This window comes from Lepisosteus platostomus, chromosome 25 (genome assembly GCF_059453375.1).
Source record: "Lepisosteus platostomus isolate fLepPlt1 chromosome 25, fLepPlt1.hap1, whole genome shotgun sequence".
NCBI lineage: Eukaryota > Metazoa > Chordata > Actinopteri > Semionotiformes > Lepisosteidae > Lepisosteus > Lepisosteus platostomus.
Window position 1 is genome coordinate 4,080,564 of NC_142635.1, and position 25,245 is coordinate 4,105,808.

General features: G+C 47.0%; 2 protein-coding genes across 3 annotated transcripts; both read left to right on the top strand.

The window, feature by feature from the left end:
- The first annotated feature begins 3,192 nt into the window (after window positions 1-3,192).
- On the top strand, window positions 3,193-22,412 carry LOC148640757 (uncharacterized). 2 transcript variants are annotated; one of them, XM_088619311.1, is made up of 9 exons: window positions 3,193-3,422; window positions 11,225-11,271; window positions 11,889-12,040; window positions 13,265-13,472; window positions 15,136-15,286; window positions 16,409-16,466; window positions 16,813-16,899; window positions 18,759-18,858; window positions 19,022-22,412. In XM_088619311.1, exons 2-9 carry the CDS (start codon window positions 11,229-11,231, stop codon window positions 19,060-19,062), a joined length of 840 nt encoding a protein of 279 aa, XP_088475437.1. In that variant the 5' UTR covers window positions 3,193-3,422; window positions 11,225-11,228; the 3' UTR covers window positions 19,063-22,412. The 2 variants fall into 2 exon arrangements, with proteins under 2 accessions (XP_088475437.1, XP_088475436.1); XM_088619310.1 differs by having other exon boundaries at window positions 18,759-22,412.
- A 192-nt stretch (window positions 22,413-22,604) lies between these two features.
- On the top strand, window positions 22,605-23,080 carry LOC148640758 (histone H3). Its single transcript, XM_088619312.1, has one exon. It carries the CDS (start codon window positions 22,605-22,607, stop codon window positions 23,013-23,015), a length of 411 nt encoding a protein of 136 aa, XP_088475438.1. The 3' UTR covers window positions 23,016-23,080.
- Window positions 23,081-25,245: the final 2,165 nt, after the last annotated feature.

The window sequence follows — 25,245 nt, forward strand, 5'->3', positions numbered from 1 at the left end:
CCGGGCTTTAACAGCTTCCAAGCTCTTACACCAGCTGTGCTGAAAGGGGCAGTAGAGAGACCCACTTCATATCACATCTTCTTTCACACAGTCTGAATGCCACCACTGTCTCCCTGTTCACTCTGGCTTGTACCCCCAGCCCAATTCTCAGTCACAGGTGAGACTGATTTCAGTTTTCTCCTTGCGTTCTGCTGTTAAACCTCTGAGACCTATTGGGTGCCATAAATTGATCACACCTTCATAGATGATTAATGGGAAATTAGGTGTTTATGAAGCATGCTGAGAAGAACTGAAACAAGCAGGCAGGGGAACTGAAGTTGAGCTCTGCAGACATGCTGCACGTTGGTGAACTAGAGTCCAATTTCGGCGAGGAGAAACGAAGCCCACCTGCATGGCAGAGAAGGCTCCAAAAGCTGTCAAAGACATTCGCGCCTGAATCCGTTACCTGTCGACAAGGAAACTATCAGCGGCGCATTCGATCAAATCTGAGAAAGACACGTTTCACATGAACATCAGTCACCTCCAGGTGTAAGTATTGCAATTGTCATGTTTAGACTTAGCTGTGATGAGGAGCGCGTGAGTCTTTTGTGTTGGTGCCAATACAGAATTTTTCTGGCTCCTCGTCCTCAGAGCCGCAATCAGGTGAAGAAGGGGGAGTCGGGAGCACAGCTGGCTCACTATCTGAGTGGAGGCTGGCCACATCTGGGAAAACCGCTCAATCTGCTCTCTACCAGAAGACAGTTCTTAAATCTTCCCGGACACTGGGACAGATACAAACATGCTTGTCATTGAAAAAATGTCTTAGGGCTCAGTTGATCCACTGCTCGAAAGTGCAGCTCACCAGACAGTTAGAGTACTGTGTCGTCACCTGTAGCACTTCACCAGCTGACTGGTTTCCTTGGAACTGGGCTCGTAGCTGGAATTTACAGTGCTGTGAAACTGAGGGCGGTAGCTGGTGTAATAAGAGTGGCTCTGCTGTAGCTGCTGGAGAGGTTGCTTTGAACACGGTGATTTCTACTTCAGACTCTTAACTTTAACTTTAAACTGCCTGAACTAAAAGTACAGGATGGGGCCACTTATCTGCCAGCTTTGTTAAACATTGATTGCGGCGACTTGTATCAGTCCAGATCTTTGCACTGTGTCCATTTACATTTGTACCTGATGGCCGAGGATCTGAGTATAGCATCTCTGAAGACAAGTTTGTTTTCTTTGTCCTCTGACAAATGGACCTAGTCTTGAGGCTTACAGGACTTCACAGGTGTCTATAACTGGGACACAAGTACCATATGCTTTGCGGCTTCAGTAATTCGTTTATGGTAAATTCTTTTCATGCCTATTTATCGGAATTCTGTGTTCTGCCCTGTGATTTATTTCCCACCCTGCCTTGCGCCCAGTGCTTTGTGAGACAGGCTCCGGCACCCTGAATTGGGGGGAAAAAAGCGCTTAGATTTAGTTTCCAGCTCAGTATTCCTTTTGGATAACAGCAAGAGCATTATAAATGAGTAAGACTCTTTCTGGTGCACAAACTGCATGCATGTTCCATCTGTGTTGTGTTTGTGTCAAACGACTGCATCCCAATAAACACACGTTACTTATTTGGTGAGAACTGCGAGTCACAGTGGTCAGTTATGGATCTGTTATCTAAGTGCAGTTTCGCATGTTATGCAAGTCTTTTTGTTTCATCATGACCACAGAATGCTGTTAGTTTCTGTCTTGGCAGGTGTGCTGTAGCAGCAATCGGAGATGTTAAATTTGTCCGTTTAGTTCTTTGGTTTTGTATGATTTCTACCCCCTGAGCGCTGCTTGTTATTTAAATGAATGGGTGCTTTATTTATTTATTTTACTTGCTGGGATGCTTTTTACACTTTGATTGATTTTTTTAGTAACCATGCTAGAAATATACAACAAATCAATTACAGAGCCATTGCCGGTTGTTTCTCGATAAGAGTAGGGAGTTATCCCGCTGTCCGAGCCAAATTCCCCCCCTCGGCCTTTACTGTGGCCTCCAAACTGTCCCCATGTGTGACTGGCTTGCACCTGCCCTGCGATGGACTGGCGTCCCATCCAGGGGGTGCCCTGCACTGCGCTCCTTGCTTGCTGGGTAGGCTCCGGCTTCCCGCGACTCCGTATGGTATAAAGCGGTTCGGCAAATGACAAGACATGACAATCACAGTGCCACAGAGTGCTTATCCCGCAGAAAGTCTATATCCCCTTTCCAAAGAAACACCTTCTGTGGCCTAACAGCGTGCAATCAAAGCACACTAAATCAGGATTTATTTTACCTGTACACTGGTAGCTCATCTGCAGCACAGAACACAGCCCAACAAACAAGCGACACAAAAATAACAGATTCCCCGACACGTTGCCCTTCTTATTCCCAAGGATCCCACACATGGGAAGGAACCCACTTCATTCATCCCTGCAGAGTACCTCCTATAGCATATCGTCCTTGGTCAACAGACCGAGGCATGGTTCAGGGGAAAGAGCACCCCCTACTGGTCCACCAACACCACTACAGCAGTAGCCAGACTGTCCTTCAATGTCTTGGTATTAACCAGCTCCGGCTTTACTAAGCTTCAGAGAGCTGATGAGATCAGACTGGGGAATGTCGGACATACAGTAACCCAAGTAAATATTACATAATATTACAGATTTGGACTTGTCAACGTTACAGCTTCTGTTTGACAGTATAGTGGTTAGAAAATGGCTGGATGGAAAAACTGGCTGGGCGTTTGATATCGTATCATTCCCACCTGTGTCTGTTCATTCACTGATCACCTACTAATCGCTATTTAGTAAAAAAATAAGGGAGCAATTTGACAAGAGACAAGTTTGAACATTCTGGGCCCCGAGGAAGGAAGAAATCAATGTTAACTTGTGAGATTTTTTAAACCAAGGACTGACGGAAGATAAAAGTCTAAACCAGCAAGTTGATTAGTTGCAGGCAATTAAGGGCCCATGTGGGATGAATACTCCAGGACCAGTGTTGAGTGCCTCTCCTCTAATCCCTGCAGAATTGAAGTAGATTTGCCATTTCTGCTCTCATAAAATTCTTACTGTTTTTAAAAGTATAACGTATCCATGGGTTAAAATGATGCGTGCTGTGTAAATCTAGCTCTGCAAGGTGGGACAAATTTGAAAATTATTTGCATATAGAAAGGCGTGCTTGTGTAGACCCTCCTGTAGAAGAAGGCAAGCTGAAGTGAAGAGAAGTGAAAGCAGAAGGGAAGACGCTTCACATCCCCCCAGCTCACACATGCGTTCAGACGGCTGAGTGTGGTGAGATCAACTTCAAAGTTCGCCTTTTTTGTGTTAACAGATGTCAGCCGCGTCCGGTGACCCCTCTTTCACCTCGCAGGACCTGAGACTCCAGTGCTCGGCCAGTCACTCGTTCATCGCCCCGCTTTCCCCAGTCACGCCTGGTAAGTTTTACGCACATCTTTGCTCTGCTATGCCAGGAGGTTACAAATGAGAGCAAGACACTTTGCCCTAGCAGTTTGTTTCCTTTCAGCAGCTAATTTATCCAGGGGTCTCACCCAGGTGGTTCCTGAAAGAAGGCGAGGCGAAGTGCACGGCTGGGCACGGTGGTTAGCTCGTTCCACACCCCCACCACTCTTCGCGTAAAGAGGGGTCTCCTGCACTCAGTGCTCAATGCGGTTCCCTCTTGTGCCCTTTTGTCCGCGTTTCAGTGCTGATTTTAAAGTCATCTGTGCGTTGATTCTGGCAGTAATCGTGAGGCTTTGGACTTCCTGAATCACAATCCCCCTTCAGCCTTGTGTGAAGTGAATTGGAAGTTGACCGTCTTTCTGCAATGTCCTCTTTGAAACAGGGCAACCATAATTCTACAGAGGTTCTCGAATTGCCAGGTGGAGTTTGAGAATTCGGTCTTGAGACCAGTGGTTTCTTAGTCAGTTGCTGACAGCTTGGAATGAGCCCTGAATCAGTTCTCTTTATCTGTTACTTTTGCAGTCATGCGAAGGGTGCAAATGGCTCAATGGCTCTCTTTATGCAGGAGCAGGTAACCGCTTTTACACAGTGCTTGAACTGAGCTGGTGCTGTCCCATATACTGAGCCTGCAGTGTCTTGTACGCTGGACCAGTACTGTCTAATACGTTGAACCCACAGTGTCCTGTATGCTGGTCTAATATGCTAAGCCTGCAGTGTTCTGTACGCTGAGCCTGCAGTGTCCTGTACACTGGGCTGGTACTGTCCTGTACGCTGAGCCCGCAGTGTTTTGTATGCTGATCCTGCAGTGTCCTGTACATTGGGCAGCAGTGTCCTGTACGCTACTGTGTTGTACAGCGTCCCTTGCACTGTCCTGTATGCTAGGGCTGGCCCCATCTAACCCTTGCTTTTGCATATACGCTTCTTGAATCTTGGCACTTTTTAATGGTTTATGAAACTGCAATTCCCAAACTTACTTTTTAGTCATGTTAGACTCAAAATAAGTCTTCTTGCAGTCTGTTATGCTGAACGCCATGTACATTTAAAGAGGAACTGCAGTGTTATTTTTATATTTCGGGGTTAGAAAGAATCGGCATTGATGAGTGCATTTCAAACCACAATGAAAGTAAGATGTGCACAGAAATGTGTAAAATCTCCAAGGCTTGACATTTCACCGTTTGACATTTATCACCGCACTACGTCCTCTGTTGTTGCTAACTGTTGCTGAAAAGCTGGTAAAACACTTTTGTCTTCTCTTGAACTGATTACTTTAATGTCCTACTCACTGGGGTATCTAAATCCACACTGAACAGTCTTAAGTATGTCCAGAATTTGGCAGCCAGAGTCTAGTGCAAGTGATCACATTACTCCTGTCCTGGAGTCCTTGCACTGGCTTCCTGTGAGGTTTCGTGTCGACTTCAAAATCCTCCTGCTCACCTGTAAGGCTCTGTGTGGCCAGGCACCTCAGTACCTGTCTGAGCTACTATCGTCCTACTCCCCACCTCGCCACCTTCGCCCTTCTAATTCTGGTCTCCTATCGGTCCCCCAAGCCCGTCTTCACTCAACAGGTGACAGGGCTTTTCCTGCTGCGCCCCAGAACCCTGGAATTCCATTCCTGAGGATATCAGAGCGTAACTTTCCCCGAGCTCTTTCAGATCAAGACTCAAAGCCTTCTTCTTCAGAAGGGGTTTTTTTTATTGAACTGGCTCTGTCTCTTTCCCTTTCCCTGCTCTCCTACTGTATTCCAAACCCTTATTGTGACAGTGTCAACCTGCTGTCTCCTCTACTTGTGCACTTTTCTTCTTACTAGGAAGCGCCTCGAGGGGCCACTTTTAAAGGCGCTATATACACCGAAGAGTTTTTCTGTAATATGTAAGAGTCGGTCCCTGAAGATTTCAATCTTTACACTTTGTCACTAAAGAGCTTTGCTTCTGCCAGGCGTTAGAGTAACAGGCCTGTTTCCATCAGATGTGTTATCTGTGGTTTTCAGACGGGGGGGTAGATACCGGCGCTGTTTGTTTCTTCAGTCGCTTGCTCCAGATGCGCGCACCTGCGGCGTGGTTTTCCCCAGAACCGCAGCAGCTCTTTTGTTTCGGTTGTGTTCCAAAGTTTCCGCCTCCACGGTGTTTTGTCGCCAGTGATGTGGGGCGGGGGGTCCACGTACGGGCTGGTCCAGTTCGCGAAGGCGAGAGGCTGGAGTATCGGATTGATTGTACGTTTCGGAGCGGCTCGGGGGCTCCGTGCGGGAAATGAACAGGACTCTGCTCCTATTGGCATCCACAGGCACCACTTTACCTCCGTCCGCCAGCGAGAGCAACTGAAACCATGCAAAATTCTCAGGCAAAGGGTTGAATGCGCGAGGGCGGCAGTGGGGACAGGCACACCAGGTTAGGCTGGGTAGAGGTCTTGGGAGGAACAGGGCTAAATAACAGCACAACTATTTACATCCATGCTTACTGTCTCTTTACACAACTATTTCCATGACCAGGGTCAGCTTGGAATTCCGAAGCCTCTGTGATTCGATGGAGCAAAAGGGTGTGATTCACCTGGGATTTAACACGGATACTTTCTTCCGCGGGGAATTAGACGAAGCCACCTGGAAAACACACAAACACCTACGACTGACCTTGAAATGGCCCAAAAATTTAATTCTTGTTTCTGGCAGCAAATGTCTTGTGCCCCATTTTCTCCTCCGTTGGGAGACTCACATGTTATAATATAAAACCTAAGTGGTTAGTAATTAATTGATCCAAGGGTCTGGTCCAGGCTTTTCTAGAAAGAAACCAGGGAATTGGTTTCAACAACCTAGCTGGGTAGCTTGTTTCACACTCCCGCCACCTTTTGTGTAAAGTGGTGCCTGTTGTAAAAGGTTGGTCTTTAGACGAATATAAATATATCCCCGGATACATCCGACAAGTTCTTGGCGTTCTCAATGGTAAAACAGCCATAAACTGCACCTAATATGATGCACTAAACACATGAGAAAACAACAGTTTGTGCACACTTCGAATTTGTCTGCTTTCATTTGAATTGTCCCTACCTGCTGTAACTTCTGTTTTTGAAATTTAAACTTCTCCAACCACGGCCCTCTCGACAAAAAAAGAAAAACACCAAAATAATTCAAACAAAAAAAACAGGAAGCTTAAGTGTAAAATGTGAATTTTGAAAGCGTGTTTTGCTTCTGCTGGTACGAGAGTTATTCAGATGTCCATTTTCACCTTTAAATATCATTCATTGATCAAATGTTTTTTTTATGTTAAAAGTGCAAGCCACAGAGTTTTGTTTTTGGCACAGTTATGCGACCTGATCTTCAAAATGCAATAATAACTGTTTTTATAGCACGTTCTCTGCCAAGCAATTTGTCTTTGGTGCTCTCATGATAATAATAATAATAATAATAATAATAATAATAATTGCTTACACTTATATGTTCGTTTGGAATACATTTAGGTAGTATTTTGCCTGCTTCCACAATTTTCTTCCCAAAACAACTTGCAGAATCTTTAAATTTACTCATCTATGATGTCCTTGATACACGCCATCACGCTGATTACGTTAAGGACACTGCTTACGAGAAAAGTTGGTCTGATCGATAAACATTTTACTGTTCTTTTATCCTGGCTGCACTCTGCTTTTACTGTGGTGTACCACCCCACAACGCAAGCAGTGGTAGGGACGCTGACGAAAACAGAAGACCGCTGCAGCTACCAAGAAAAATAGAGGAAATGTTTTTTTGCAGTCAGACTCTTTGCACAGTTGGGATGCCCAGAGGAGAAAATGACCGGCTGTCCTGACAGTGGTGTGATGTCATTCCCAGCTGGCTAGATGCCTGCAGATGGTGTCTGATGTAGATAAACGCCGAGACGTGCAGGAAGGTATCGAAAACACACTATGAATACACAATGGAAAACACTGACCTAAAGAATGGCCAGATATACAAACAAAAGGTCTGAGCTGTTTGTGTTGACTCACCTTTGAGACAATATAGGAAAGCTATAACACAGCCAGACAAAATGTTAAGCTACATTGCTACAAGTAGTAGGATTAAAATCAAGGGGTTCTGAACTGTATAACTCACTAGTTGGGATATATCGTACAGTTGGATCCCTGTGTATGTTAGAAAAGACCATACTAATCTGGACTCTGTTTAGAGCTGGATTCTGGGGTTTAAGGGTGTGTCTCCCTCTTGAAGGAACTGAGCCTCTTCGGTCGTGAACCGAAGATCACAAAGGAGATCTAATACTCGCATTCTGATTTCCTCTGGGCCTTTGCCAAAGTCATTCCAGCGGAGCTCTTTAAGATTCACAGTGACACATGCAGTTAAAACAGCAACTGGAGGCGGGCACCTCTTTACTCAAAGGGTGGTGGGAGTAGGGAACAAGCAGCCCCGGTGGGCCACGCTTGAAGCCAGATGCTTACCGGAGGGGGTTGTCCTGCAGGTGGAAGAACTGCTATGTGTGACAGGCCAAGACTTTGAAAGCTGCTTTGCAAAATCGTGCACCAAAACGAAGAAGAAAAAAAACAAACAACCGCCTCAAAAACAGGAAACCAGCAACAAGAAACGAGCCGGCCGCACCGTGATCATTTCAAGTGTGAAACTCGTTCTGCCTGCCGCCTGGAGCCCTGACTAGGGGGGGCTCTGTCTCAGGTCTGCGCTGCTCGGGGAGGAGTGGGAGGGGGAGAAAACGAAACTTCTGGCGAAGGGCGTTTGTGATCGGAACCCTCGCTCCAGCTCTCTGGCTGAGAGGGGCCCGATACAGCCCTCTGTCACACATGACTCACTTCCTCCTCTCGTCCGTGTGTGTGTGTGGGGGGTTCTGACACAGCACAAGCGCCCAGGGGCAAGTATCAGGAAGATGAGCTCTGGAGCGCCACTGCCTTGGTCCTAATGCCCCAGTAAAGTGACGGGGACACTATACTGTAAAAAGGCACTGTCCTTCAGATGAGACGTAAAGCCGAGGTCCTGACTCTCTGTGGTCATTAAAAATCCTAGACTAGTTTCTTGAAAAGAGTAGGGGTGTTACCCCAGTGTCCTGGCCAAATTTCCCCCTGGCCTTTACCAGTCATGGCCTCCTAATAACCCCCCTCTCTGAACTGGCTTCATCACTCTGCTCTCCTCCCCACTGAGAGCTGGTGTGTGGGGAGAGGACTGGAGCATCATCCAGGTGGGGGGTCACACATTGGTGGTGACAGTGGGATTCCCCACGACCTGTAAAGAGCTTTGAGTGGAGTGTTCAGAAGAGCGCTATAGAAGTGTAAGGAGTTATTATTATTAATCCTTGTCGGTTACATCCCCGGGGTTACCCCGAGAAGGCTGCTAAATCCCTTAGTGCATGAGCCTGCAAATATGCATTAGTCATTTTTCCAGGGAGTAGTTCTAACCATCACTCGTCAGGAATAATGAAATCCCAGAATAAGAATGTTTGTGCATGTTTATCAAGTATTGAAGTGTTTTGGTTTGATTGGCATGGTGGCGCACTGGTGAGCATTGCTGCCTGGCAGCGCTGGGGCCCTGGGTTCGATTCCGGACCTGAGGTACTGTCTGTGTGGAGTCTGCATGTTCCCCCATAGTGCTTGTGGGTTTCCTCTGGGTGCTCCGGTTTCCTCCCGCATGTCCGAAGACTTTCTGGCAGGTTCATTGGCGTCACACTGTAAAGGTAAAGCTTTGTTCTACTGGCTTGTGGGTTTTGGGTTCGAGTCCCACTGCTTGTATACCTGGGGTGAGGTTCTGTACTGCAGTGGCTCCAGCACCATCATTGCTGGTGGGGGTGGGGTGGGGGGTGTTTGTGTGCTCTCTAGTCTGCTTAACACTGCAGAAGCTCCGATGAGCTGTGGTCTGATAAGCCACTGTGGTTCTGGTCTGTACTTGACCTTATCGTGACAAAGTGCAGACTTTTTTCCGAGAACTCTGGTTTTATTACTTGAGAAACAGCACGTACAGCACTAGAGCCGACGTGTGCGAGGTGCACATATAAGCTAAACTGCTGAAGTGTTGGACGTTTCAGCTTGGCTTGAGATTTACTCTGCGACAGCAAAAAAAAAAACGAAACGGATGCAGGGTGATCTTCTAGTCCTTGGGAACAGATTAAAATACAGGGAATTTCAAATTCAGACTGAATGCTCACTTTACAGCTTTCATTCGTGAATTAGAGGACAGGGTGTGTCGTTTCCTTAGAAGGAGATTCTTGCTGCCTTGCACACAACCCGACTCTGTGTTTGTCTTGTCCGTTTTCTGGGTATCCGAGTGATTTGGGGTGTAGAGGCTTAGGCAGTGGGGGCAAGGCGCTGGCACAGTGATAAGCACTGCTGCTCCACAGCGCTGGGGCCCTGGGTTCAGTTCTGGGGGTGCTGTCTGCGTGGAGTTTGCATGTTCTCGCTGGGTTTTTGTGTTTCCTCCCACAGTCCTAAAACATGCTGGTGGGTTAACTGACGTCTTGGGAAATCGGCCCTGGTGTGAGTGTGTGTGTGCCTGTCTTTGACCGGCAATGGACTGGCGTCCCATCCAGGGGGTACCCTGCCTTGTGCCCATTGCTTGCTGGGATAGACTCCGGCTCTCCCTTGACCCTGAATTGGATAAAGTGGTTAGAATATGGATGGATGGGGGAAAAACTGGCTGGGTGTTTGATACCATATTATTCTCAGCTGTGTCTGTTCATCTACCGATTGCCTACTAAGCACTATTTAATCGAAAATACGGAAGCAATGTAGCAGTCTGAGGAGAGCCTTTTTAAGGTTCTGTGCCCCTGAATTTGAAAGAAATAATGCCCATAAACTAGGAGATTTGTGAAACCAAGGACTGAGTGCAGATCATTTGCGCTGAATTGGATACATCTCTCAAAAAATGGAGGGATGCATGAATGTTTAGACAATGGTCTTGACACTGGTGGATGAGGGGGCTAAATTCTTTACCTTTCTGATTTCTTGAGTCAATTCTTCTCCAGAACTGAGGGAGTGAAGATCTAGGACGACTCTTAATTCTCCACGTAGTGCATTAAACTACCCAAGTAATTTTCTTGGGTATTCCTACACTTTTATGCTCCCTGCATCGCTGTGGTCTTTGCCGAATAAACCTGCCCACTGCACTCTGATCCTGGCAGAAGAATATTACTAGAACGACGTATCTGATTGCTGCAAGCAGTGTCACAGGTGGGGCAGCACACTGGTGGTGGTGGAGGGGATCCCCATGACCTGTAAAGAGCTTTAAGTGGAGTGTCCAGACAAGCGCAATATAAGTGTAAGGAATGATTATTATTAAAACCAGGGTCTGTCAGAATTAGCTTTTTGTTTAAAACAAAAGCTCTTCAATGTCATGAGAAGATCGCCACAATACAGTTTCTGCATTATGAAGACTATAAAGAGAGTACAAAACAATGAAAACTGTATGAGCAGTGATGCTTTCCAAGACTAGAATGATAAAAACCTTCATCTCTCATGTGGTAGAAACAGTATACGCTTTAACATTTTTTCAGTTTACAACCGGATCCAGTATCCCAGCTTTTATATAGTCGACTGTAGCAAGAGAAATAAAAAAAGTCATTTTGAAACCTGCTCTTCCTTTTACTAAAGGGGATACAGGGCTGTGGCATAGGTGACAGACTTCCCTGCCTGAACAGGAATTTATCAAGACAGTGTGGCTTGCAGAAGGGGGATTTCCAACTGTTCTGACCAGCAAGGGCTTCCAGTACAGTTTCTTACAGAAAATTAATCTGAATGCACTTCAATCTAAAGTCCAACTCGCTATTCAGACAAGAGATCTAAATTAATATATTTTATTTTACAGGTTCATGCAAAGAATGGTCATCATCTTTTTGGCTGCAGTTTCCAGCGGTGAGCATTAATCTGTTTTAGTGCAATACGTGAGTCATAGATGTCGTTGGCACCAGTGGTTCCTGTTTCAGGGTCCAGGGTTCAACTCGCACACTGTCTGTGTGGAGTGGCCATGTTCTGAGTTTGTAGTACTGTAGTACTGGTGTGGTAATAGTATGAGCCAGGTATACTGGTGTGGTAATGGTATTTACGATCCAGGTGTACTGGTGCTGTAATGGTATGATCCAGGTGTACTGGGGTGGTAATGGTGTTTATGATCCAGGTGTACTGGTGCTGTAATGGTATGACCCAGATGCACTGGGGTGGATAATGGTGTTTATGACCCAGGTGTACTGGTGCTGTAATGGTATGATCCAGATGCACTGGGGTGGATAATGGTGTTTATGACCCAGGTGTACTGGTGCTGTAATGGTATGATCCAGATGCACTGGGGTGGATAATGGTGTTTATGACCCAGGTGTACTGGTGCTGTAATGGTATGTTCCAGATGCACTGGGGTGGATAATGGTGTTTATGACCCAGGTGTACTGGTGCTGTAATGGTATGATCCAGATGCACTGGGGTGGATAATGGTGTTTATGACCCAGGTGTACTGGTGCTGTACTGGTGTTTTCCAGTGCTACTGGTGTGCAGTGCTGGAGGAGTGGTGTTCACAGCCCATGAGCTGCAGGCGACTGTGGGCTCTGATGTCCGGCTGCCCTGCACCTTCTCGCTGACCGCAGGAGAGAGGAGTCAAGACAGCAGCGTGGAGTGGGAGTTCCAGGAGAAGGTAATGCCTGCCACAAAACAACAAACGGTTACAGACCGGTCACACATCACAGGTAGACAAGTTGGCATGTAGATCTAAACTGTAGGGCAATTCAGAGCTCACTAGGGTCCCAGCCTGGATTTAGAATAAGTAAGTCTTAGATTGGGGAAGAAAATGCAGATATAGCCTTTGATTGTTTTAGGGTTTTGATGATGTTCCACATAAATCAAATTACATAAATAATTCATTTTTATTTCAAGCCGATTTGCATCCCAGTAGGCCTGCGTGGCAGCTCAGTGGTTTGAATTGCTGCCACAGTGCGCCAGGGCCCTGTCTGTGGGGAGTTTGAATGTTCTCCCTGTGTTCATGTGGGTTTTCCTGCTGGCTTCTGGGGAAAACTCGCCCTGGTGTGAGTGTTTGTGTCTGGTTTCCCATCCAGGGTGCACCCTGCCTGGGACAGCGAGGTTTAGAAAATGGTTGGATGTGTGAAATCCTACTTAGGAAACAAAACAGGCAACAGCTAAGAAGCAACATCCAATATGCTTAAGAGCTGAAAGCAAATAAGTCTTATTAAGTCAATTATGGCTTTAGCCGTGTAACAGAGAGATGGGCTGCAAAAAACCCCCAACAAGACCAGGACTGAGAACCCCCAAACTTCAAAGTCTGTGACGTTTATCTCCTGGAGAATGGATTTCTACAGATCTGGTTTTGCGAAGTCCAGTAACAGGCAAAAACAGGCGTGCTCGATTCCAAAATCAAACACCTCCGAGCCCACGCCTGAATTAGCCAGGTGTGGAGAGTAGAGGCCACTGATCACCTCAGGAATGCCTATTTTTCAAACCCATACAACTGCCAAGTAACTCAGTACCAGCAGTAAACACAGCCAAGATACACTATCGATAATAAGATCATCTATTTTGGCAGTTTGCAGGTAACGCCGCTTAGAAGATATGCTAAATGTCACGGATTAAATTATCCGTTTTTTTAATTGATCAGTTATTCACAGGTCAAGGATTCAATTATTTATCAGCATCCGAGACAGCAAAAAAAATTAAATATATTTCTATGAGCTTTGTAGTTTTCAGTGGTGAATATCTCATGCCTTATAACATATACATTAAGTAAACATTAGATCATAAACGTATACATGAAATTAAGGGGTCGCCCCCTTTTTTCCCCAGCATGAAATCACCTTTGAAAACACATTCAAATAACACTCTTTATTCTGGCTGCCTGTCCGAGCAGGTGATTTTCTTCTACTACCAGAACCACAGTATCCCGTCCGAGAGGTGGGTGTCCTTCATTGGGAACATCGGGGAGAATGACGCCACCATCCTGCTCCGCAATGTCACTGCAGCCCACCAGGGGGAGTATGTGTGCCGCCTGCGCCCAGCCAACAGCCCTCTCATCTACAAGAACAGCACCCAGCTCCGCGTCACCTCCCCGGTCCTAGGTACGAAGCCCACCCATCCATCTTCTAACTACTACATCCAATATAGTGTTCCTGGGAAGCCAGAGCTTATCCCAGCAAGCTAGTCTCAGTCTTAGCCATAGGCCTAGTCTTAGTCTTAGTCTTAGTCCTAGTCCTAGTCCTAGTCCTATTATTGATTTTGGAAAGCAGGCACCTTTCCAAACCTAAGAACACTGTTCAATGTGATATGGAAAGAAAAAGCCAAAAACACAATACAAAGTAAAGAAAATGGAACAAGAACCTACAGGCTCGGAAGTAGGGCAATCAGATATAGGCCGTAGTAAAAAAGGTGAGTTCAGATTTGAAGAGAGTCAAAGAGGTAGTATCTCAAAGAATCGGAGGAAGGGCATTCTGTAGCAAAGGAGCAGAGCTGGGAAAAGGGAAAATGGTCACTAAAAGTCTGAGATTTCTTCTGGGGTACAGTGAGAAAAGGACCAGCCTCAACTGGCCGGAGCCTACAGGAGGGGGTGTAAGCATGGAGGAGCTCAGAGGCTTAATTAAAGCCTTACAAGTCAGTAACATGATCTTGAATATGTGACTTTATAGGTAACCAATGTAGAGATTTAAGCATGGGAGTGATGTGCAGCCAGGACTTGATGTGATTTAGAAGTTTAACTGGAGACTCTTGGACATATTGCTGAGGACATACTGAGGACTGTTAGGGAACCCACAGAGCAAAGAGTCCGGAATTCCCCCCTGAGCACTTGACCTCTGAAGGTTCCTCAGTGTTTCTTCAGGGCACCTTGCCTCCGTAGCTTCGAGTTTTACCTCATGTAACGGTGTGGGAGTGGGCGGAGCACAGGGAAAAAGCCGACGTCCCTAACTGAGGGACGGAAGCACCGTTGTGAGGTTAGCGAGAACCGAAAATAACACAAAAAAGGGTGCAAAAGCAAAACAAAATGTCAATATATTGATAATGTGCCTGCATATGTACACAGTGAGCCCATTGTGTTGTTAGTTATGCAATCATCCAAGAAAAGACATTTCGTCAAAAAGACCCCCCGACTTTCCATGTAAAACCACAATTTCCTGTTTTTGTCCCGGATGTTCCTGAACTTACATTTCACTTCCGTGTAATAAATGCAGTTGTGTCTCAGGGTTATTATGGCGGCACATCTTTGATGGCTGAACAATATGGGTGAAGCTTGATTTGACTGGCTACTGATATCAAATACTAAAATGAGGATAGCCAGCCATTAAATGCCCCATTTCCTTCAAGATACCGCTGGATTGAGATTCCTGGGTCTGTGAGCTAGCAAAAACAGACCGTTGGTAACTTTTGAAATGTGTTTTTGATGCACCCGAAACCCAAGCAGCTTTCAAGCAGCCTGGGGTTCAATATGAGAATTTTACTTATTATACTTCTGATAGATGATGCCTTTTGTTCTATGAAGCATGTTGGCATGTCCACAGATGTTTACACACATGTTCTAACGGATTTGTATCTTTCTCTCCCTCTTTCACTTTTCTCCCATTCTGCCCTCTTGTTCAATCCCTCCATTTTCCCTTTTCTCCCATCCTCCACATCTCTCAACCTGTCCTCCTCTTTTCTCCTGGATCGCTCTGCTCTCTCACTCTGCCTCTGTCTCAGTGCATTTTCCTCTCCCTCTTCTCTCTCCAATCCCTCTCCCCCTCCCACTGTCAGCCCAAGGCAGGACTATCCTAACCCCCCATGCTCAAGCTGCCCAGTGGCCCATGTATGCGGGATCCGTGGGTGGAGGTTTTGTCCTGGCTCTGGCCCTGGCGTTTGGTCTGTGGGCGTTCCAGCGGGCTCCCTGCCGCCACAGCAACCAGGGGTAAGGCAGGGCTTACTGAAGACAGAGTGGCAAAGGGAACAGATGAGCAGAAGGGGACGTCACCCCCTTAGAGTCTGGTCAGTTCTCCTGGAGCAGGGGCCTGGCCCTGTGGCGCAGAGCTATTTTCCTGGAGCAGGGGCCTGGCCCTGTGGCGCAGAGCTATTCTCCTGGAGCAGGGGCCTGGCCCTGTGGCGCAGAGCTATTTTCCTGGAGCAGGGGCCTGGCCCTGTGGCGCAGAGCTATTCTCCTGGAGCAGGGGCCTGGCCCTGTGGCGCAGAGCTATTCTCCTGGAGCAGGGGCCTGGCCCTGTGGCACAGAACTATTCTCCTGGAGCAGGGGCCGGGCCCTGTGGCACAGAGCAATTCTTCTGCTGTAGAGGTCCAGCCCCATGGTACAGAGAAATTCTGTCCCCTGTCAGAAGAAGTGGCGCTCTTGGAGGTCTAAGTCCACAGCTTTCTATTGGAGGTCTTGATCAAATCCGGCGGGTGGGGAGCAGAGCTGCACTCACAGAGACAGAGAGTGTCAGGGGGACTAACAGATGGATGAACAATCCTAAAATGACAGGGAGACCAAAAGGGCAGGGGAAAACCTACAGAAAGGCAGAGCCGCAACAAAGAAAAGTATAAAATGGGCATGATGATAACAGAGAGATAAAAAGACTGAGTGAAAGAAGAGAGTCTGAGGTCATCTGATAAGGACAGAAGAGTAGAGGGGAAGGAAAGTAGGAGAAAATGGGGGAAGACCAGGAAAGACCAAAGGAGAGACCTTGAAACACTTGTGCTAAGACTTGCACAGAAACAGAGATGACAAGCTTTGCATAACCTAAACAAGACTGGGCTTAGGAGGAACAGTCTTATCGCAAAAAGCCCAGACAGCAGTACAACCATTTTAGTTATTGTGTGAAAAAGCACACAATCAAGAAGTATTAGACGAAACGTTCAGGAGTATGTTACATTGAGAGTCCCTTGTAAATTCTTTACAGTTTTTTGGTGCAACCCGAGGAGTTGGCCCTTCCTCCTTCTCAGTCAACTCTTCTCCATGGGTTTTTCACGAGAGAAAAACGGTTTTGGCGTCACCTCGACCTTCTCAGGCTGAGCTCCTGTCCGCTGTGTCTCGTTTCAGGGAGGGGCTTGGCCAGAGCCTGACCAACGCTGGAGACCGGAACCCCAGAAATAACAAGGTAACTGATCGACCGACAAACCACCCATGTTTTTTCTAAGCGCTTCTTCCGATTCATGATCGCGGGGAAGCTGGAGGCTATCCCAGCATGCAACGGGCACAAGGTGGGATACATCCTGGATGGGACGCCAGTCCATCACAGGGCACAGACACGTATGCACGTACGCACGCACCAGGGCCACTTTCCCCAGAAGCCACTTAAACTACCCATGCGTTTTTGGACTTTGGGAGGAAATCAGAGTGTTGAAACACCAAACATTAATCAATCATGTTTGTCGATCAGTTGCTGATCACTGTGTTAAGAGGCAGCAAACTTCTTCCCACCTCCTCCTCCTCCTCTCTCTTAGGACTCCGATTGCTACGTCACCCTGAGCCGGACCTGTGCTCCCCCGCCACCCCCAAGACCCCATGCCGACGACCTCTACATCACCATGGTGAGTGTGGGGCACCCAGGGGAATCCAAGGGCTCCAACCGAGAGCAGAGAAGACAGGCAGTGACGCGGCTGTAGTTCATTCCATCGCACTTCCAGAGCGCGGGGAATAAACATCTTCCCCACCGGCAGGCTGCACTGAGCACTGCGTGAATGAATACACCCGTACCTCTTTTTATGAAGGAATTCGTTCCCAGAAACCCTTTCGTACAGCGAAAATTCATCCCAAGAAAAAAATTTTTTCATTATTGCTTATGGGCCAAAATTCCAATCCATTCCGGACTCTGAAAGTCACCCCCAACGTTTCCTTTTCTTACCAGAAAATGACAAAAGAAGCAAAAAACGACTCACATTCATACTGCAGTTGATGTTCTTAGGAATAAAAAAACCACTGTTAGACATCATTAATCATAACTACAGACAGCACTGTACAGTAACCACTTCATTTGCTTTTTGTGTGATCACACATGTACACAATTTTTAATTTTCTTAACACCTTTAGTGTCCACAATCGAGTCTAAACCTCAGATACTCTCTGGAAAGTAAGAGCGCTCCCGAAGCGAGACGCGGCGAACGTTTTTGCTCTCAATGCATCATGGTTGGTGAAAACCCAACATAGAGCATCGTCGACACCACTCCTGCTGTCGGGCATAGTGGCGGTAGGGTTTGTTATAATTCTTCTTCCCACTTGACAAGACTGAGCCAAAAAATCCCTAGTGAAAAGCTTGCTTCAGCCTGCTGAAGATCTAAAAATGTGACCAATTTGTCCTTCAGCAGCACAATGACCCAGAGCGAGACTGAACTGACCTATCATGAAGAAAGTGAATGTCCCTGCGTGTGCAAATCTGGCAAACACTTATCCAAAAATGAATCACAATCGCTGTAATTGCCGCTAAATCTTGCTGAATAATGCTGCTAAGTTTTGACTTGGTGGGTGACTACTTAAACAATTAGCATGTTTTAGTGGTTCTTTTTTTGCTTTGCAATTTTTCCAGACATTTAACTTTTTACCATGAACAATGTTATCTGAGTATACAAGCTTTGATTAAAACTATTCACTTGAAAGAAAAGCACCTACAGCATTGTTTCACAGGCAGATGAGTTGGCCTATTTCTGCTTCTTTCAAAACCAGGGTTGGGTCACAATACTGTATGGTTTAGAATGAAAACTTTTGACTGGATTGCCACTGAACTTTAAGAATCAATGGGAAAATAAGCAGCAGTAGGCTCTACTGCTGCAGAAAGAATTTTAGCCAAAAGGTCAACTGAAATGGTGCATACTGTATTTCACTTTCTTTTTGAAAACAAAACACAGGCTTTTTTATATCAAAAAGGGTGTGCCGTTGTAGTAACTGGACCGGGTCTCTCCAGGACCAGGGTTACAGACCCCTGGAATCATTGGACTGGAGCTCTCAATAATCAGGAGTATAGACCCCTGTACTAATTGGATCAGGGTTCTGGACTCCTGTAGGACTCCAGGACCAGAGTTTAAATCAATTTCAAAATACGTAATACAACAGACTCATTTTTGATAGTAAAGCTTAACTGTAACAACAATACCAAAAGAGGGAGACTGGGCTCAAGATCAACATCTCAGGGACTCCAACTCAGATCTTTATGCTCTTGAGCAACAATTTTCAGTGAGAGGTTACCGCCATGGTTCACCTCCAGTCCAGAGCTCCATCCAGGACCGACCCAGGTTTGAGTGTACAAAAGCCCAGAAACCCTGACACCGCCTCTTCTTTTTCTACTGCGTCTCACTTTCTGCAATGCAGAGCTGTTCGCAGCCATGAAAGCCTGCTGCGGTTTTCTCTCCTGCCCCTGTTCCTGTTGGTGTAACGCTCTATTCCTTCCCCCCGGCAGCACAGACACCCCGAGGAGCTGCCCGGGCCTGCACAGACGCCCAGCAACAGGAAGGGGCTACCGGCAGAGTGGCTGGCACTGGACAGCATGCACCCCGAAAGTGAGCATTCCTTCCTGAAGAAGCAGCTCTGCGCCAGTACTGTCCCCCAGGCAGATACCCTCACTGTCTAACACGGACGTGTCCTGGTATTTAAGGCTCTGCTTCCAAAAGAAATGTTGACCATTCGTACGAAGCTCTTCTACTATCGGGTTTCAAATTGCAGGATGCAAAAGCAGCTCTGTGGTCAGAGCAAGGCATCTTTGACGGGTCAACACCGCGCCTCCCAGCCGTGACCAACCAGAGCTCAACCTCGCAGGCTTCACCCTCACAAACTCTGCCCTGCTCTCAGCACCATGGGCTCTGGAGAGATTGAAAGTCAGGTACTCTGTCAGTATTGCTGCTGTGCCTTGTTCAAAGAAGTCTTAACAAGTTGGTTAAGCAAGATGTATTGATGGCTACACCCACGCGGGCAATCTCCTGGAAAATCAGTGACACACAGATGCTCCACTAGCTTAGTTCAAATGATCAGTTTCATAACCAACGACTTATATGTTAACAGTTACACAGATTGGATCTTTCACCTCTCTTATAGGCAGGTGCTAGACTAGCCACTCTCTGGATATTACTCTCTCTTCAACGACTGCTGCAAGAGTGTTGTCTACTGTCCTGAGACAATCTCTTGACCCTCAAGTACACTTGGTAAACAAACCTGCCTCTTCCACGCTAACAGTTAGTTAATCTAGTTAACCTAGAATTCTGTTTCTGTGGGCTGGGGCATGCTCTTCATGTAAGTGCTCCGACCAACTTCTTCAGAGAGTCCTGTCTATCATTTCAGTGGCTGACCTGCTTGTTGATCTTGTCCCAATCTATGAGTGGAAAGTTAAAGTTTCCCTCTATTACCACTTCTTCCTGTCGTGGCTCATAGCAAAACCCCTAACAGAAATGGCCTTTTTCATATCTTCTCATAAGTTTGACCCCTATAGTGTCTGACATGCCCGTTTCCTCCAGGCTAACTTCCGGTGCCTGTTGTATGGTTTGTCCATCTTTCCTACCTCTGGACTGTTCTGCGTCTGCTAATGTTGTATTACATCACCGTCCTGAGCGCCATGTTTCTGCAGTTCCAGCTGCTGTTGTTTCTTCATGGAGGAGCTGCTGGATTTGCAGGCTAGACGCAAAAACAAGGAAGCGAAGTAAAAGACAACCGAAAGCTGAGGCCTAGGTTGTAAGTCAAGTGCTCATGTCTTGCAGGAATGCTGAAACCAAGGCCGATGTTAAAAGTAAAAAATGCAGAAATGCTGTACGTAAATCTTTGATAAACTCTGTGGATTCTTCTTGCTAAATATGGTCTGCCATTAGAATGCTGTCTGGAGTCACGGTATATTGTAGTAGTGCAGAAAATACTGGATAAAAGGCAACATGGTGGCGCAGTGGTGGGCAATGCCACCGTGCAGGGCTGGGGCCCAGGGTTCAGCTCCTGGAATGCTGCTCGTGTGGAGTTTGCATGTTCTCTCCATCTGTGTTAGTGTGGGTTCCCCCCCACAGTCCAAAAACATGCTGGTACAGTAGGGTAATTGGCTTCTGAGTAAACTGGCCCTGGTGTGAGTGAGTGTGTGTGTGTGGCTTGCTGAAATAGGCTCTTGCTCCTCTGCAACCTTGAAGTGAAAGGGGAAACAGACAGATCGTTTGTTCTGTGGGACGTGGGCATCAGGGCATCTCCTGTAACAAACTCCTTGAGCCAGCACTGGCAGCCTGCAGCTCCTTGGCTGCCCCCTTGTGGCAATCTAAAAATACAGCAGCAGCATTCAGATGTTGCCCAGATATGGCTTTTTTTCAGAATGAATTTGGAAACTACAAACGACACCTCAACGTCTCAAACGCCCCTCACTCCCTTATGTGATCTCTATGCTCATGGTGAAGGGAACAGATTAGGAGTAGTAAACACTAACAGCATTTGGAGATGTTTTTTTTTAACAACTGATCAACAATAATTCCCATTTGTAATCTAGCAGTTCCGGGTGTTTTTGTGTGACTGCTGACATCCTGAGAGATGGGGGATGTTTAAGTTGTAGGTTGATCAGCAAACAGTTATCTCCGTTAACCGATATTCGTTATCGATGTTAAGCGATATCTCTGCCCTGATATTTGCTTCCTTAACCTTCCACTGCGGCTTAAAAATTCTTGGTCGGAGAAGGAACTTTAAAAAACGTCTCTCGTCATCATCTTCTGGGGGTGTGCACCCCACTTTAGTCCTTCACATTATTCAGCAGTAAGTGTGTAAGAGCGATGATCATCCCCACCCCATCCCACCGCCAGATGAGCAGACCTCTGGGTGGGGCGCAAATAAAAGAGCCCAGCAGGATCTCTCTAGGAGTCTGTCAGTGATGCTATGAATGAGAAACAAACTCTTTTGCACTCATATGGAATGAAACTCACTCCTCTGAGTGTCCAACACTCCCACACAGGAGTGCTAGAAACACACTGGGAGAGACCATGAGAGATCAGAGCATAACCTCTCCAGAGCCTGTCTATTCCTTATTTCTCAATGGGAGAGAAATGAATATACTGATGACAAGTGTCTGGTGCGATAACTCCAGTATAACAGAGGAAGCAAACAAAGTGAACTGTGGCTGAAAGTCACAACACCTGAGTGTTGATGCACATTCTCCGAGTTGAAAACTACAAAGCATATCCAGTCCCTAACTGTAACACTACCTCTGATCCTGCTCCTCACTCTTTTACACATGATCAACAACGGAGCTCAGAAGGGCACAGAAGACACTGAGGTGCTGCTGCAACTCTCAGCTCTGAATCTATAGCCTTCAGGCTTTACTGATGTGACCCAGAATATTAGTGATGATAGCGAGATACAGGTACTGTTAAATTACAGGGGACAGAGTTCTAGACAATAGAATGGAAAAGAGATGAGTTGATGTTAGATTTCTAGGAGATCACCATCAGTGACTTCAGTGCTGGAGCTGTAGTGAAGGAGAGTTGGTGTGATGCACCGAGTGTGATGTCAGGGTGTGGAGATCTAGACTGGCTTGCCCTACAAATCACAGAGCTGGATATTGTCTCCGCTGAGAATCTTCACACTTTCAGTCCTCAGTGAGAGTGATGAACAGCAGGAGGCAGATGGATGTTTATTAATCACGTTGACGGACTTGAACAAGTCAGCAGTAGTAGCATGCCTTCTAGAGTGCTGGAATGACAGAAGTGCAATATAATGAATAAATTCAGTCAAGTTGTGCCAGTGCACGTCCTTACACAATACTGATTAACATCAGGAGTCCTGTCTGTGAAGCACTCACACTGGAGTAATATAAACATCGGGGGGAATGAAAAGTGAGATAGGAAACTGTTCACAACAGGAAGTTCTGTTCCTATTAACATGTAATTGAAAGGGATGCCTACTTGGTCAGTAATAACGTTCAGAAGCTTTTGAATATGAGGAAGGAGACAGTCATGTTAATGCTTGAGTTAAGTGATTCTCAGATCCAAAGCTGCAGTAGCAGACTATCAAAGCAGAGACATTGGAACAGCCAGAAATTGGAACAAGGGTGTGTGATTCCTTCATAATGAGAGGAAAATAACAATAAAATAGTCATGGGCTCAGATCTATTATAGAGTTTGTTTGAATGTCTCACATTGGATAGGGTGCAAAACTGCGCGCTCCTTCTCAAAGTATCCAATCAGCGAGAGGCTCCCGGGGCCCTTCAGCCAATCAGGACGGGGCTGCCTGCGCATATAAACCCGAGTGCGGGCTGCTGCTCTCAGTACAGTGCTGATTGTGAAGAGCAGCGAGGAAGATGGCGAGAACCAAGCAGACCGCTCGCAAGTCCACCGGCGGCAAGGCGCCCAGGAAGCAGCTGGCCACCAAGGCTGCCCGCAAGAGCGCCCCCGCCACCGGCGGCGTGAAGAAGCCCCACCGCTACAGGCCCGGCACCGTGGCTCTGCGGGAGATCCGCCGCTACCAGAAGTCCACCGAGCTGCTGATCCGCAAGCTGCCCTTCCAGCGCCTGGTGAGAGAGATCGCCCAGGACTTCAAGACCGACCTGCGCTTCCAGAGCTCCGCCGTCATGGCTCTGCAGGAGGCCAGCGAGGCTTACCTGGTGGGGCTCTTCGAGGACACCAACCTGTGCGCCATCCACGCCAAGAGGGTGACCATCATGCCCAAAGACATCCAGCTGGCCCGCCGCATCCGCGGGGAGCGCGCTTAGACACGGACCGCCTGCTGCAGCATCTTTTCCCTTGAACACAAAGGCTCTTTTAAGAGCCACCACAACACTCGAGAGGGTTACGTTATTCCATTATAGTCTGTACGAGGCACAATTCTCGTTTGGTTAGCTGATAAGTGAAAGCCCTACCGAGAAGCGGTTTTCTACCAACTCGTGTAAAAGCCCCTCTGCACTGCTGCAGTACACCAGCGACACACGTCTCCCCTTTTGCTCTAAATTCGCTTTTCAGCATTCATATCCACATTTGAAAGTGTTCAAATGCATGAGACTATTTTAATGACACAAGAGCGATTGGCATTAAAAGCCCTTCCGCTACTCTTTATTTTCTTTTCCGAATTCGGTGTTTGGCGGGGAGCGCGCTTAGACACGGACCGCCTCCTGCAGGATCTTTCCCCTTGAACACAAAGGCTCTTTTAAGAACCACCACAAAAATATAAAAAAGATCAAATATTTCACTGCTGATGTCCTGTACTGTATTGCAATGTGTTACAGTTGAACACGTATAAAATTGACCCCCCTAATTTCTTAGATTCTTCGGTTTCCGGCATTCAGGCACCTCGGTTTAGTAGGTGATTAAACATGAATGACGGATTTATTCCTACAGTGATTAAAGTCTGAGTACAGTTCATAATCCATACACCGTAGTATGTTGTATTTTCTGTTCCGTATGGGGCGTTTTGGTTCAGAAAAGAGCACCTCACATGTGCAATGGATTCTGAATTCGATATCGTTCTTCCTAGATACGTGGGTTCGGTATTGACACATTTCTTAATGCTGTCGGTATGGTATGGGTTTAGGTTTCCTTTGCTCTAAAGTTTTACCCTGTAAGAAAAACTGCAAGTCAAAAACGTGCTGCAGCACCGACTATCCTGTATTGCTAGCGCTCGATAAGACTGGGCTTTTCTCGAGTCCAGGTTCAAGCATTCAAACCACGTGGGGAGAATTTGCACAATCCTACAATGCCGTTGGTTAGGGAAGTAATCATGACAATTTCGAAGTGTAGCCTGTTTAAAGTTGCTGTGGTGGAGAGCTCTCCGGCAGGGAAGAGGTTCCTGTGCAGTCTGGGCTGCTGCCGCGGTCGGAGAGGAGGCGGGCTCGTGTGTCAGCGCGCCTCCTGTCTCAAGCAGGTCCGCTCTCAGGCTTGAAAAGAGAAGCGCCGCGGCTGCAGCCCAGCAGTGTGTGTTGTATCACTAACTAATAACTCGAAGATGTCTGGAAGAGGCAAAGGCGGAAAGGGACTCGGGAAAGGAGGCGCTAAGCGTCACCGCAAGGTTCTCCGCGACAACATCCAGGGAATCACCAAGCCCGCCATCCGCCGCCTGGCTCGCCGTGGGGGAGTGAAGCGGATCTCCGGGCTGATCTACGAGGAGACCCGCGGGGTGCTGAAGGTGTTCCTGGAGAACGTCATCCGCGACGCCGTCACCTACACCGAGCACGCCAAGAGGAAGACCGTCACCGCCATGGACGTGGTGTACGCGCTGAAGCGCCAGGGCCGCACCCTGTACGGCTTCGGCGGCTAAACAGGAGCGGAGCTTCACTGCCGGACTGGACCCCGACATATCAACCCAAAGGCTCTTTTAAGAGCCACCCACCTTTTCAGAAAAGAGCTGGAATCTTTGTGCTTGTGTGTGGAATGAAGCTGTACTTTGAAGGTCCAGCTCGAAATGTAATCGCAGAATAGGTTGACTATCCTACCTTAATGCGCGGTACAGAGCGAGCTGTTTGTGAGTCTGTAAACCAATAACTAATAAAATAGCGTTACGGGATGAAACACGTTTTTCTGCCCATAGTTTTCATCCCCCTCACTCGCATTCCTACATGCTTTGCGTTTCTTTCATTGAAGACATTTTCATCTTAAGAGCGCTTATTAGACGTGTTCAAAATGATAGAAAATTGCAATACGGGCCTGGGAACCGACTGGGGTTCAGCTACTAAACGGTTTGTTTTTCACGCACGTTTTATGGGTTTTAAGAAAGGAAGCGGTGCTGCTCAGCTCTGTGCGGGAGAAATTCCACTTCATTCGCCAAGAGCCCTTCTCATTACATTCATTCTGTAGAAAGGGCTCGTGTGAAGGTTTCGTGAGCTCAGACTAATTTGAAAGCAGTGTCAAAGCTCAAAAGTGTTGCTATACAAAGCTGTTGGTTGTTCAAGAGTGATTTTGGGGTTGCCTACAATATCACCCAGAGTCCTTTTGACTCCCAAGTTTGCACAA

Excerpts from the sequence above, each read along its gene's own strand:
- LOC148640757 (XM_088619310.1), top strand. The coding sequence starts at position 11,229 with ATGCAAAGAATGGTCATCATCTTTTTGGCTGCAGTTTCCAGCG. Across the intron at positions 13,473-15,135 it reads CGTCACCTCCCCGGTCCTAG|CCCAAGGCAGGACTATCCTA; the intron begins GTACGAAGCCCA and ends TCCCACTGTCAG. Across the intron at positions 16,900-18,758 it reads ACGACCTCTACATCACCATG|CACAGACACCCCGAGGAGCT; the intron begins GTGAGTGTGGGG and ends TCCCCCCGGCAG.
- LOC148640758 (XM_088619312.1), top strand. The coding sequence starts at position 22,605 with ATGGCGAGAACCAAGCAGACCGCTCGCAAGTCCACCGGCGGCAAGGCG.